The sequence below is a fragment of the Anas acuta genome, chromosome 2 (genome assembly GCF_963932015.1).
Source record: "Anas acuta chromosome 2, bAnaAcu1.1, whole genome shotgun sequence".
Taxonomy (NCBI): Eukaryota; Metazoa; Chordata; class Aves; order Anseriformes; family Anatidae; genus Anas; species Anas acuta.
The window spans coordinates 55,866,037-55,880,598 of NC_088980.1; the positions used below are offsets into that span (position 1 = coordinate 55,866,037).

The 14,562-nt window shown below is 37.5% G+C and overlaps 1 protein-coding gene across 1 annotated transcript in view; it reads right to left on the reverse strand.

Moving 5' to 3' along the window:
- Positions 1-14,562, reverse strand: part of CNTNAP2 (contactin associated protein 2) — a 1,125,334-nt gene that overhangs the window by 348,318 nt on the left and 762,454 nt on the right. The window contains exon 12 of the mRNA XM_068674838.1: positions 8,146-8,265. Within this exon, the coding sequence (XP_068530939.1) occupies positions 8,146-8,265 (120 nt within the window). The remainder of the gene's footprint in view (positions 1-8,145; positions 8,266-14,562) is intronic.

Sequence of the window (14,562 nt, forward strand, 5' to 3'; positions counted from 1 at the left end):
ACATAAGGAACTATAGAAGTGCTGGTCAATCACTGACCAGCAGTACCATTTGTATAGACATTGGGGTAAATTAACTAAGTATCTGTGGTCCCTGTGCATTGTTCCTCTACTTCTTTCTCACCCTTTCCTCTCAAAATTCTTGCAGAACATACACAAGATAAGATCAGATCAAACTTATAGATAAGTTTTCCTCTACCTCAGGTCAAGAAGGGAAAAAAGAGAAAGAAATAGAAAAAATTGGGAGTGATGTTAACTTATTTCTTATTTCTTTCTCAGTGAGACTGAAATCAAAACTTGCCAGAGGAAACTGAATCAAGCCTAGAAATTCAGAAACACATAACATCACACAGAGCATGGGATGAAGCTGTAATATACTCAAAGTTTACATCTTCCAGCAAATATCTTAAAATAGCAGTTCTTTCCAGCACAGTTACTGTCATTGTGACAATTAAAGGAAAAAGCCTTAAACTGGATACTGAGATAGAAACCCTCCAATATTTGGAACCTGCTGGAATTCAGATGTTACTTTTGCATTGTGGACCTGTCTCCAAAACAGGATAAAAGCTCAGCCTTAGATGACAGAGCTTTGGAAGAGTTCCCTGTTGACCTAAGATCACAAACTGGGAAAAATTGCAAAGCTGTCTAATCGTTACACACTGTGTCACAAAACAGCTTCCAGGAAAATACTTCCATAACCAGTGCATTCATTTGAAAAGTTCCAGCTAGTACTAAGCAAACATTTTAATTCTGTTGAGGGAAAAAATAAAACAGAACCAAAAACCTTCATGTACATAGTTCTTTCTTAAGTATTTGGAAAACTGCTGATTTTCCATTATAATACCCTATATTTTTAAAAGCTGTGTTGCTACAGCAGGAATAGATATTTAAATGTGAAATATCAAATGTATTAACTGCATTGTGATGACACAAAATTTAAGTGCTCGATTCCTCATCACTACCAAAACATGGCACTGTCAGTATATAGCTCTAGGAGAATATGAAGACAATGGGGCTCTGGAATTTCTTTTACAATATGGAGTAGTTCATAGAGACTGTGAATATCTGCTAGAAGCACATGCATACATGTACTTCCAAGATTTTGATTGCACTCTTTAATGGCTGGGATATCTTAGAAAACACAACGGTTTTTAGTTATCAAAGCAACATCTGTGACTCACAGGACTGTGCCATTTGGCAGTTTACTAAATTAAGACACACTAATGATGGACATGGACTATGCCCAGAAATATACCCAGAAGCTGTCTACTGTAATGTAATTTTCTTTTCAGTTTTTCAAAGAAAAAGATGACTGTTTTTTTGACACTTTTGGGATATGTAATGCATTCTGAACACATACGGGGAAAAAGTAGAGGTACTTAATACCTTCTTTGCCTCAGTCTTTAGCAGCAAGACTAGTTGTTCTCCTGGTACTCAGTGCCCTGAATAGACAAGGTAGATAAGGACAAGGAAACAAAGACCTCATAATCCATGAGGAAATGGTTAGCAACCTGTTACTCCACATAGACATACACAAGTCTATGGGCCTAGATTGGATCCACCTGAGGGTACTGTGGGATCTGGCAGAAGTGCTCACCAAGCCACTTTCCATCATTTATCATTAGTCCTGGCTGTCAGAGGAGGTCCCAGTAGACCAGTAGTTAGCCAACATGATGTGCATCTACAAGAAGGGCTGGAAGAAGGATGGGGAAACTATGAGCCTGTCAGTCTGACTACACTGCTGGAAAGGGTTATGGTGACGATTATCTTGTGTGCCATCATGCAGCATTTATGGGACAACCAGGTGAACAGGCCCAGTCAGCATGTGTTTAACAAAGGCAGGTCCTGCTTGACAAAACATGATCTCCTTCTACAACAAGATGACATGGTCAATAGACAAGGGAAAGGCTGTGGATGTGGTCTACCTAGATTTCAGTAAGGTTTTTCACACCATTTTCCACAGCATTCTCCTGAGGAAGATGGCTGCTCAAGGCTTGGATATGTGTACGCTTCATTGGATTAAGAACTGGCTAGGTAACTGAGCCCAAAGAGTCATGGTGAATGGAGCTAAATCCATCTGGAGGCTGGTCCCTAGTGGTGTTCCCCAGGGCTCAGTACTGGGGCCAGGTCTCTTCAATATTTTTATCAGTGATGTGGATGAGGGGATTGAGTGCACCCTCATTGTCTGCAGACAACACAAAGTTAGGCATGAGTGTTGATCTGCTCAAGGGTTGGAAGGCTGTGCAAAGAGATCTGGAAAGGATGGACCAGTGGGCCAAGGCCAAGAGTATAACATTCAACAAGGCTAAGTGCCAGGTCCTAGACCTGGGGCACAACCCCATGCAATGATGCACGCTGGAGGAAGAGTGGCTGGAAACCTGCCAGGCAGAAAGGGACCTGAAAGTATTGGTTGATAGCCAGCTGAATATGAGTCAGTAGTGTGCTCAGGTGGCCAAGAAGGCCAACAGCATCCTGGCTTGTATCATAAATAGCATGGCCAGCAGGACTAGGGAAATGATTGTCCACCTGTACTCAGTTCTGGTGAGACCACAGCTCAAATACTGTGTTCAGTTTTGGGCCCCTCACTGTAAGGGCATCGAGGTTCTGGCACATGCCCAAAGAAGGACAACAAAGCTGGTGAAGGGTCTAGAGAGCAAGTCTTCTGAGGAGCAGCTGAGGGAGCTGGGGTTGTTTAGTTTGGAGAAAAAAAAAAAAAAAAAGGGTCAGGGGAGACCTTATTGTACTTTACAATTACCTTAAAGGAGATTGTAGTGAGGTGGGGATCGGGCTCTATTTCTTTGCATCAAGATGAGGGTAAACAGCCACTGGGAAAAGTTTAGGTCGGATATTAGGAGAAATTTCTTTACTGAAAGGGTTGTAAATTATTGGAACAGGCTGCCCAGAGAAGTGGTTGAGTCAGCATCCCTGGAGGTCTTCAAGCAACATATAGCTATAGAATTGAGTAGCATGGGTTAGTGGTGAACTTGTCAGTGCTACATTAAAGGTTGGACTAGATGATCTTAGAGGTCTTTTCCAATCTGAATGATTCTATGACTCTATAAAATATGTGATAATCACTGTGGTGGTTTCACTCTGATGGGCAGCTAAAGTCAACCACAACTGCTCTCTCACTCCCTCTCCTCAGAGGAACAGGAGAAGAAAATGAGATTTAATGGTGGGTGGTTGGAACTAGAACCCCCTATGGCAGGGGGTTTGGAACTATATGATCCCTGAGGTCCCTTCTAACCCAGGCCATTATTCTATGATTCTATAATGCAATATCTGTGATACAGTACCCTCAAGAGCTAAAGATCCAATTTCTAAATATAAAATTTTAGTGACTTTTCAAGTTATTGCCTCTTCCCTTAAGGTTTATACATAAGTGAGGGTGCAGCTTAGTCTGCAACATTTTCCACTAGTAGAATTATCTGCAGTACATGTGAAAGTATTATGTAATCATTAAATCATCTTGGTTTTGAAAAGATGATTACTTGCTTTGTTAATAACCCCAATCTTCTTGTGAACTTGTTTTTTCCTAGGAGCAAAACTATCAAGTTACTTTTTATGTTACCTTTTTGGTCATTAACTGGCACTTCTTAGGTGCCAGTTCCACCTGAATGAAGCATAGGATATTTAAAGTGTGTATAAGCATCTTGAGTAGTAATTTAATATAAAGGTGCTTGTTTAATAGATTGGGTTCATGGGAACATTTAGATTTGACTCTTGTACGAGAGAGAGAAATTCAGTTAAAGACATCTCTATTAAAATGAAATATCACTATCACATCAGATGCAGAAATAAATTTTATATTTAGTATACTCCATATGCTATTCATTACAGCTAGATCTGTAGGTTATTCATTTCACCTTCCCCCAAAAACAAAACAAAACAAAATGGAATTCAATTAGTTTAGGTTCCTTTTCAAATGTAGTGCTAGTAATGCCAGAAGCCTGCACAGTTTTCATGCTAAAACAATCTGATAATTCAGCTTTTATGCTAATATGCTATATTGCCTTTTGTTCTATGACAAGATATGTGTCATTGCTATGGAATTCTACAGAAATATGTTATTTATGAACAGTAAAGCGTTCAAATAACTTGATTCTGCCTCTTCTGTCTCTCGTACATATATTACCAAAAATGTTCTCTATCAGTTCAGATCAAGGTTTAGATTGTGAATTTTCATCTAAGAATGGAGCTCATCTCCCCACCTTCAATGTTTAAGATGATAATTAAAAGAAAATAAAAGCTGTAATAGATGCAATAAACATTATGTGTATAGGTGATGTGCTACGAATAGTGCTTTGCAAAGCTATCCAAGAATGATTGTCAGTAGCTTTCCGGTTTTAAAAGTGAAGGTTAAAATTTCTTCCTATCAATTTTCACATATTTCTTGCAGTCATTTGCATTTTAATGAATAAATAGTTCTATTAGGTTCTTATTTTTAAAATTTAAGTAATGAGTTACATGAATTTTAGCACAATATGTGTTTTTATTGTAGTAAAGAACTGCTGATGAGAGCAATTCTGTTAAAATGTAAAATTATTTTTACACAGCATGCATGGTATACAAATGCATTAGAACTAAATCTCCTACAATATCCTCTCACTGGCTATGAAAAGTTCACAGAAACTCTGGAACTGTTTGTACACAAGGAACATTAGGAAAATGAAACTGTTACTTTTAATTTTCTTATCTGCTTTTTTGCAGTTTTGGACACACTACTAAGACATTCTACTGTATATTTATTTCTAAAATAAATGAGCAATGCTGTATTTTTTTCATGCGTGACACCACTAATGCACTGTATTTTCACTTTACAAAGTTACCCTTGAAGAGTACCCAAAAGCTATATAGCTAGTGCTGAACACAGCAGTTATTCTGTATAGCAGAAATCGCTATAATATATCAGGAATTCTTGGCACTGTTCCTTGCGGTGTCTATCTGATTAGTTACTGATACAGTTCAAGGTGCTAGTTATGATTTAAAAAGCCATAAATGGGTCAGGATCCACTTATTTGAAAGACTGCCTTTACACCTGTGTCTCTCAGTACAGATTGGCTGACCTCTCTCCAGTCCAAGAACTTGTGGATTTACCGCAAACCCAGAGCTTAGATCAGGCTCCTTTTTTCTACATATGCATTTATTATTCAAACACATAAATTTGTGTTTGAATAATATGAATATGAAAGAATAGTATTCTCTGGTCCTCCAAAAAGCTGTCTACCTACAAGCCCCTGTTCTTCACAGAATCACAGAATTTCGAGGTTGGAAGAGACCTCAAGATCATCGAGTCCAACCTCTGACCTAATGCTAACAGTCCTCACTAAACCATATCCCTAAGCTCTACATATAAACGTCTTTTAAAGACTTCCAGGGATGGTGACGCCACCACTTCCCTGGGCAGCCTGTTCCAATGTCTAACAACCCTTTCGGTAAAGAAGTTCTTCCTAACATCCAGTCTAAAACTCCCCTGGCGCAACTTAAGCACATTCCCCCTCGTCCTGTCACCAGGCACGTGGGAGAATAGACCAACCCCCACCTCGCTACAGCCTCCTTTAAGGTATCTGTAGAGAGCAATAAGGTTGCCCCTGAGCCTCCTTTTCTCCAGGCTGAACAAGCCCAGCTCCTTCAGCCGCTCCTTGTAGGACTTGTTCTCCAGGCCCCTCACCAGCTTCGTCGCCCTTCTCTGGATCTGCTCGAGCACCTCGATGTCCTTCTTGTAGCGAGGGGCCCAAAACTGAACACAGTACTCGAGGTGCGGCCTCACCAGAGCCAAGTACAGGGGGACGATCACCTCCCTAGCCCTGCTGGCCACACTGTTTCTTATGCAAGCCAGGATGCCGTTGGCCTTTTTGGCCACCTGAGCACACTGCTGGCTCATATTCAGCCGAATATTCTTGGGTCTGTTGCATGTGCTGTGCGTGCTTCAAACCCACTAGAGAGTCAGAGTTACTCTTACTGTTTCACCTTGTAATAGTACCTTCATGTTCAAGCTGCTGATGACGAAGTCTGAGGAATCACACATATGCCAGACTTCCAATGCAAATAATTAAAATCCAAACTTATTATGCTGACAGTTGGAGAGAGTCAGGGGACACATCTGCTGTATCAACTGCCCAATATTTCACATCAGAAAGAAGAGCTGAGACAATTGTCATGTATTAATAGATTAAATAAATAATGAACTCCTGAAACAAAAAAATGCCCCATTTTCATTTTTCACTATCATATTTTTCTGCCTCAACATGGCAATGCAGGTGACTGAGACAGGATATCTGTGAGAATGCCCTGATGGGATATTATCCAAGCAAAACCAGTGTTGAAGGCAGAAAAATTAAAATTCCACACAACAAAACCAAAATTTCTGCGACCATATATATCACTACATTAAATTACTTGAAGTTAATTAAGATAAGTCATTCTAGCACCAGTTAAAAAGATGGCAAAGAGTCACACAACTGATTTTTCTTGTAAATAAACTTTATTCCCTTCCTATGGTGGTAGATGGGGGAAAGTCAATAATACCTGGATAGACAAAAATAATCTGACATGTTGAGAAAGTTGCCTTTGGACCACAGACATTACTGAAATAGTTTTCAACAAATACAGAACCACTGGATGAGAGGATCATAGAATATCCCATGTTGGAAATGGACCTTCAAGTCCTTCAAGGATCATCATGGACCTTCAAGATCCTTCAAGGATCATTAAGTCCAACTCCTAGCTACACATAGAACCACACAAAAATCAACTATATGTCTGAGAGTGCTGTCCAAACACATCTTGAATTTAGCAGTCTCGGTGCTGTGACTGAGACAGGCTCCTAGGGAGCTCCTAGGGAGCCTGTCTCAGTCCCTGACCACCCTCTTGGTGAAGAACTTTTCCCTAACACCCAGCCTGACCCCAAGCTGTCCCAGCTCCATGCCGCTCCCTCAGGTCCTATCACTGGTCACCAGAGAGTAGAGCTCAGTGCCTCCACTCCCCATTGTGAGGAAGCAGCAGGCTGCCATGAGGCCTTCCCTCAGCCTCCTCTTTCTCTAGGATGAAAAAAGCAAGTCTTCTCCTCTAGACCTTTCACTGTCTTTGGTGCCATCCTTTGAGCACTCTCTAATAGTTCAACAATAATAAGAACAATAATATTGTTCATATATTGCAGTGCCCAAAATTTCACACAGTACTTGAGGTGAGGCAGCACCAGCGCAGAGCAGGACAATCCCCTCAGCGGGCTAGCAGTGCCATGCGTGATGCACCCCAGGGTGTGGGTGGCCCTTTTGGCTACCAGATTAAGCTCATATTCAAGTTGTCATCTACCAGAACCCCCAGATCCATTTCCAAGGAAATGCTCTCCAGTCTCTCATCGCCCAGTCTGTACATATATCCAGGGTTGCCTCATCTCAAGTGCAGAATCTGGCACTTGCTCATTAAGTTTCATGTCCTTGGTGATTGCCCAGACCTCTAATTTGTCAGGTCCTCTGTGGAAGTCCTCTCCACCCTCAACAGAGTCAACAGCTCCTCCTAACTTAGTGTTATCTGCAAATTGACTTTGTACGCATTTGAGGCCTGCATCCAGATTATTTATAAAAATATCGAAGAGCACTGCCCCTGGGGAAAATGGAGCCCAGGGGAACTGTCCACCAGCCTGATGTAATCCCATTTACCAGAACCCTTTGAGCCTATTGTTCACCCATCATATTATGTATTTATCTAGCTGTGTGCTAGACATTTTGTCCAGAATAATGCTGTGAGAAACAGTATCAAAAGCTTTGTTGAAATCCAAAAAAAAGATTACAAAAATATGCTGATACACAACAGTTTTGGTAAATAGCTATATATATACATATATACATATACATATATATATATATAAAAATATATATATATATATATAAAACGCACCACTGATGATACAAAGGCCTGTTAAAGTTAATTAACAGCTCTAATTCAAAAAGCTTATAAAATGGATTAGTTACTGCTTTCCTCAGAATATACTGCATGGAGACTACAGTTGTTATGTCTCCTCTCCTGAAAAGCTCTCAACAATTATTTCTCTTTTGCCAAAAAATATGAATTATGAAATTCCCTTTTTCCCAGTTATATTAAAAAAAAAAAAAAAAAAAAAAGAATTAGCAAATATAATGCAGTTACCTGTCATATTGCAGTAAACTTTCAAAGGTCCCAGTGCCCCACTGCCATCTGGATCTATCCAGTAGTAATTTGAAGTTTTGCCCAAGTGTTTGTATGCTTCACAAGAGAGTTCATAAATAGCTGGAATAAAATAAAATACAATAAGTATCTTCAAATCCTGGAGCAGAAAAAAATCCATAATAAGAGTAAATTGACCTTATTTGTATAAAGAACTATACCTTTGACATTAAAATAATGTCAATAACTTTCATAGAAAATAAATATTTCCAAAAAATACAGAAGTGATTAAAAGCTTAAGGCATATTTATTTATTTATTTATTATTTTTTTCCCTCTACACATAAGAAAAAGTCAGAATAGGGAGGGAATTCCAGTAACTTAGGGGAAAGTGTCGGAGGGGAGGAACAACTGAAGATTTTTTGAGAGTAACTTAAAACCTTTTTTTGAAAATACCTTGGTTTAGAACTTTGTTTATACAGTGTTTTTTTTTTTTTAAGTGTTTTAGTGTTGTTGTTGTTTAAGTTGTATATTACAAAAGAAGATTTCTATTGATACAACATACTTTTCCCTTTAGTTTTCTTTAAAGATATACATCAAAAAGGTTTTGAATTTTCTTTCAGTAAATATTAGATTTTTTGTAAGTCTTCTCTCTTGTGCAAGGACCAAATGTTACAAGTTTTTTTGTTTGAAATTAATCAATCAGCTGATAAAATAAATGAAATGTTTGTTTAACCACTTCATAACCACTCTACAATTTAATCTATTTGTTGGCAATTCTTACAGCTGACCTGAAAAGACTGGCTGTATTTCAAATGTCCAAAAGGATGAGCTGTTTTGTTGGGTGCTGATTGTAAGTGGGTGACTGATCACATACATATATGTGCACACAAACATTTAAAGACCTCCAAACAACTATCAAGATGCAGTAAGGACAGTGGAGCTGAAAAGAAATCTTCAATTTTGATGGGCAATAAATGCAAAGAAAAAGATTATTATACAGGCATAAAGAAAATCTCTTTGTTGATGCTATAAGAAAAATAATTTTCTGGAAGGTTTTACTTGTTCATTGCAGGGTCTAAATTCAATTTAATATAAGTAGACATTGTAATTAAATTTTGAAATATTCCAAGACATTTCCCCTCCTTGCTCCCCAAACTAAAATCAACAGATTATTTCATTATCAAGGAGATACTCTGCCTGTTTGCAGACATTTTATACAGATTTTCAGTAATTATTATTAATTATTATATTAAGTAATTCATAATGTTTGTTTTTTCTCCAGAAATGTATCTTTAACTCTCAACACATTATCTAGCATCTCTGTTAATGTAGTTGTGATACTGTGTCACAAATTTTAATAGATCCATTCAAGGTCAAGCAAAGAAGATTACAAATACTCTTTATGATTTTCTGGAAATTTGGGGACTTTTTTCATTTTTAAACTGTTTCAGAAAACTAAAGGAGCTTTGTAGTATCCAAATCTATATGTAAATCCACATGACATTTTTCTCCAACTTAGCTCCTTTCAAGAAGATAAGCCAGTCTTTGAGCAGAGATGCTACCGGAAAGAAAAAAAAAGAAAAAAAAAAAAAAAGTTAAAGTATAATAGAGAAGACAAAGCTAACAAGTTATACTGTTCATTTATCCAATGACATGGAATAGTTTACAGAAAATTAAAGTGTTTAGATTCAGTCCCCTGCTTTCAATTCTTCTGGAATGGGAGAACTAAGTGTTTGGTAGTTATTTAACAGCACAAAAAGGATAAATTTCTGTAAGTCAGCATTTGTTAAGCATCAACCAAATTTTGAACACCAAACAATGGAAATGAAGATAGTTCTTGAAATAAAGACAACGCATTGGGATATTCTGAATAAATTCAATTTGTGGAAAAATATTTTTATGAGGGTGTGATGGGGTTTTGGCAGTTTTTATTCTGATGTAGATGCATACCTCAAGACCTTGAAAATGTATTATCAGGAATAAATAAAAATGAAAAGACAGATCTTGAATTAAGAAGCAGTAATGTACAAATCATGTAACAGGAATTCGGGAATAAAATGAAAGAATAAGTGAAGTTAGTATACTGACAGAATAATTCGTAATTGAGATTCAATAGGAAACAATCATGTTCTGGTATATGGAAACATTTGATGAAAGAAAAAGACCTTTATGTTGAATTCAGATGTCTAATGGTAGTCACTAATATAAACAGCAGAACAGAAGTGGAAAGGCTTAGGAAGATTAGGCTTTGAAGGGAAGCAGGGTAAGGCATGATACCAAGAACTCAGAGAAGTAGAAGACAGGATGCCACAGGATCATATCATGATTCAGTCCTTCCTTTTATGGCATTTGAAATGGTGCAGAAAGATTAGTCAAACGTGTAAGGGTGAAAAGGTAAAAACAGAAGTTCTACGAAACCCAAAGAAAACCTATAACAGATGAAAGGACAAGTATTTAACAAGTCATTGCTTTGGAAGACAACAAGTTAATTGAATCCCATATGAAAATTAAAACAAAATACAGCAAGGATTGAGACCATGGCACAATCAAAGCATAAGTAAAGAAAACAATTAAGAGATCCAGGAAAGACAAGTCAGCAAAATTCAAGACTTGGATATAACATATAGATGTACATATGCACATAGAGTACACATAGAGTACATATGCAAATAAGGAGAAATGCCTGCAGGAACAGGAACAGGAAAAGGTTTTTACTGAGGATTTCTTCTGGGAGATAGGGAAAAAAAAAAAAAAAAAAAAAAAAAGTACTGAAAGACACATAGCAACAGATTTTTGGAAGTAGGAGTAAAATAGCAAAAACGTGCATTTACTTTCTTGGCAGCTGGTCCAAATACACAATACATACTCTTAATGGAATTCAGAATATTATTAAACATCAAAATCTTTCAAGATGAAGATAAAATTCACTACATCTGCATTTCTGGCCAGATAAGCAACTTCTAATATAATACATCCAAGTACTAAATCAAAAGAAGGTTAATAATATTCTTTCTGATAGGAAGAGGGAAAAACAAACAAACAAACAAAACCAAACAACTACACACACAACAACAAATCAAACAAAAAACAAACCAAAAACCAACCAACCAGCAAACCACAACAAAACAAAAAGAACACACTCTATAAATGACTTTCTCTATCAACTTGACATTCTTTCATATCACATCAAAAACTGTCAGTAAGTGATGAAAACCTGGTCAGGACAGAACAGTGATCTGAGTTCTGATTTAAACTTCATTTAAACTTTTGGTGTAAAACACCAAGTTGCTTTAACTGTAGTAGCCTAAGCAGAAATCTAGTCATTTTAATCAGTTGACAAAAACAACTACAATGCATTTTGTAATTCATTATTGACTAAGCTAGCATCCATAATAGTGGGCTTTAGCACAGATTGATGTGTGAAGTTTTTCTTTTTACAAAGGTTAGGCTAGGGAAGCAGAGTAAGGGAGAACAACTTAAATAAATCAATTAAGTAAATCAAAAACTAACACAGATATCTACATCATTTTCATTGTTTTATATACTCATGGGTTCTCTTTTCCCAAAAGAACTGCTTATCTGAACCCCAAAAGGGAGGTAGTGGTCAAGGAAAACATTTCTTTCTTAGTTTTAGGATCCTACATTTTAAATAACTGGGGAAAAGTAAAGAGTTCAGACAAGTTTACCTAGTAGTGCTTTTTTTCTAGCTCCAGATTGTTTGCCAAAATTTGTAAGCAGTCATCTCTTAGATTTAAATGTCTGTTTATTCATTGAGGGAAATGTGGTCTTAATCCTGTTTTACTTTCTGACTGGAGTGAAGATCAAGAGTTGTCCCATGCAGCTTACACAGCTGCTGGTTATTTCTAGAATGCAGAATAACTGAAATACAGAAAGGATTTAAGAACTCTTGTCACTTTACATGCTGTTCCCACAGAGTTTCAGTAGCACCTTGGTGAACTAAAGTTTCTGTAACACTATGTAAAAAGCAGTTTTCATTTAGGGCTAACAAATATCTTCCTTTTATAAGTACAAAGCTCATTATAAATATGAGACCTAGCTTGACAGTCTGCACTATGTAACATAATGAGTGTATTGAAATGCATTTTGTTTCTGTCCGTGAACATGGCTGCGGCAGGGGATAAACTCCCCTGAACTTCTGCTTATGCAAGAGTAAATCTCCTTAGCTTTATGAGGGTGTAAGAAAGGAGTAGATTCACAGGAAATGATAGAATTAAATGAATATAAAAGTGACAAAAGTAGGAAGTACATCAGATCCACAAAGTCCTTCTATTCCTCTCCATTAATTTCAACTTCCCTGAAATATATTGAAAGCTAAATAGAATTATAAGGTGCTTGGATTTAGGTCACCCAAGTTGGTTTCAGCTCCTGAGCTCCTTTAAAGGGCTTAAAAGCACAAGAAAGGGGAAGAGAAAACAAAATTGCTCAATAAATAGTTTTACACTGAATGGCATACCTGCAATTTTAGAAATTAACATTAATTGCAAAATCTTTCTGACTCTACGTCTCTAGAGTTGTACAGCTATTTTTTATTATACTGTGAAGTTTTAGATCACTTTTCCAGGAATGAAATACCAGCAAAAATGGACAAGGAAAGTAATCTTTGCAAAATACTGAGATTAAGCCTGACCACATAAAGATATTGCTATGTTTCAGCAATGTTCATAGAAATAGATGTTTTACGCATTTTGAAGTACCTATTAATTATTTTTAATTAGAACATTAAAAATTCCCCAAATACCCCAGTTATAAGTACCTAAATACTATTAATCTAATATATCCTCAACTTTTATCTTTTTTTAAAAGGCATGCTTTCATCAAATTATAGTACACTTTAAAATTACTGTCTTTTGACTGGCCAAAGACAAAGCCATTGCACTCATGTTTCTGGAATGTAGGAGATTAAACCAAGAGATAAAACCAAGAGCAAGAAGAATTTCTCAGCTTTAATTAGGTTTAAGGCTGAGAAACAAACAAAAACAAGCGATTTCAGTCCTAAAGGCAAGCACAGCCCCTGGCATCTCGATTTCAGTCCTAAAGGCAAGCACAGCCCCTGGCATCTCCACATACCTTCAGTGTGAAATTAATATTTGACTTTTTTTTTTTCTCTTTTTTTCCTAGAACACAGCCATTGAAGGGGCCCTTGGTTTGCTCTTGCAGTTGGTCAGTTCAGACATGAATTACAAGAGCTCAAAACCATACCATCCTTGCACTGTGGCCACGTGAGATTAGTAAGAACCTATTACAAATAGCACAGCTATCTTACTCACGGAAATTCAAATGCAAGATAACTTAACCTTATCTTTATCCTGGTTTAGTTCTGCCATTATTAACATAATTAAATAATTATTACATTGTTATACAAGATGTTCCAGGAAAAGGTTGTTGAGTTGGGTCCAAATTATTTTTGAAGAAAAAAAAAAAAAAAAAAAGAGGAGAGGCGAAAGAGTGGAATCATTTTGTTGATCATATTTAGTGTTAACAGCAGAATCATATGACTGAGATGAACCTTAAAGACAATCTAAACCACCTTGGTCCCAAAAAGCTTTAACATCTATTTTCCTGACAGAATGATTAAAAATAAACAAACAAAACAAAACCAACCAACCAACCAAAAAACACTCATCAAGTTCAACAAAGAAAAGCACAGAGTTCTGCACCTGGTGAGGTTCCCCCCCCCCCCGCCCAGAAGGCAGCTAAGTACTACACAGCTGCTGGCATCCACAGGTGGGATGGGGGAGAGAATCAGAGAACTAAAGGTGCAATAACTCGTGGTTCAAAATAAAGACACTTTACTAGGTAAAGCTAAAGCTGTACATGCAAGCAAAGCAAAACAGTGAATTCATTCACTACTTCCCATCGGCAGGCAGGTGTTCAGCCACTTGCGGGAAAGCAGGGCTCATCATGCTTAACAGATTCTTGGGAAGACAAACGCCATCACTCCAAACATCACCCCTTTCTCCTTCTTTAACCAAGTTTTTACTGCTGAGCTTGACATTATAAGGCATAAGATATCTCTTTGGTCAGTTTGAGTCACTTGTCCCAGATGTGTCCCCTCCCAGCTCCTTGTGCGTCCCCAGCCTCCTACCTGGCCGGGCAGCATGAGAAGCTGAAAAATCCTTGGCTCTGTGTAAGCACTACTCTGCAACAACTAAAAACATTGGTGTGTTATCACCACTAATTTCATCAAAAATCCAAAATACAGCATTGTGTGAGCTTCTATGAAGAAAATTAACTCTAGCCCAGCCAAAAAAATGACAGGAGGAACAATCCCAGGCACCAGGACATGCTGGGGTCCTCCCAGGTAGAAAGCAGCTCTGCAGAAAAGGACCTAGGAAGCCTGGTGGACACCAAGTCTGACATAAGTCAGTACTGTGCCTTTGCTGCTAAGAAGGCTAAT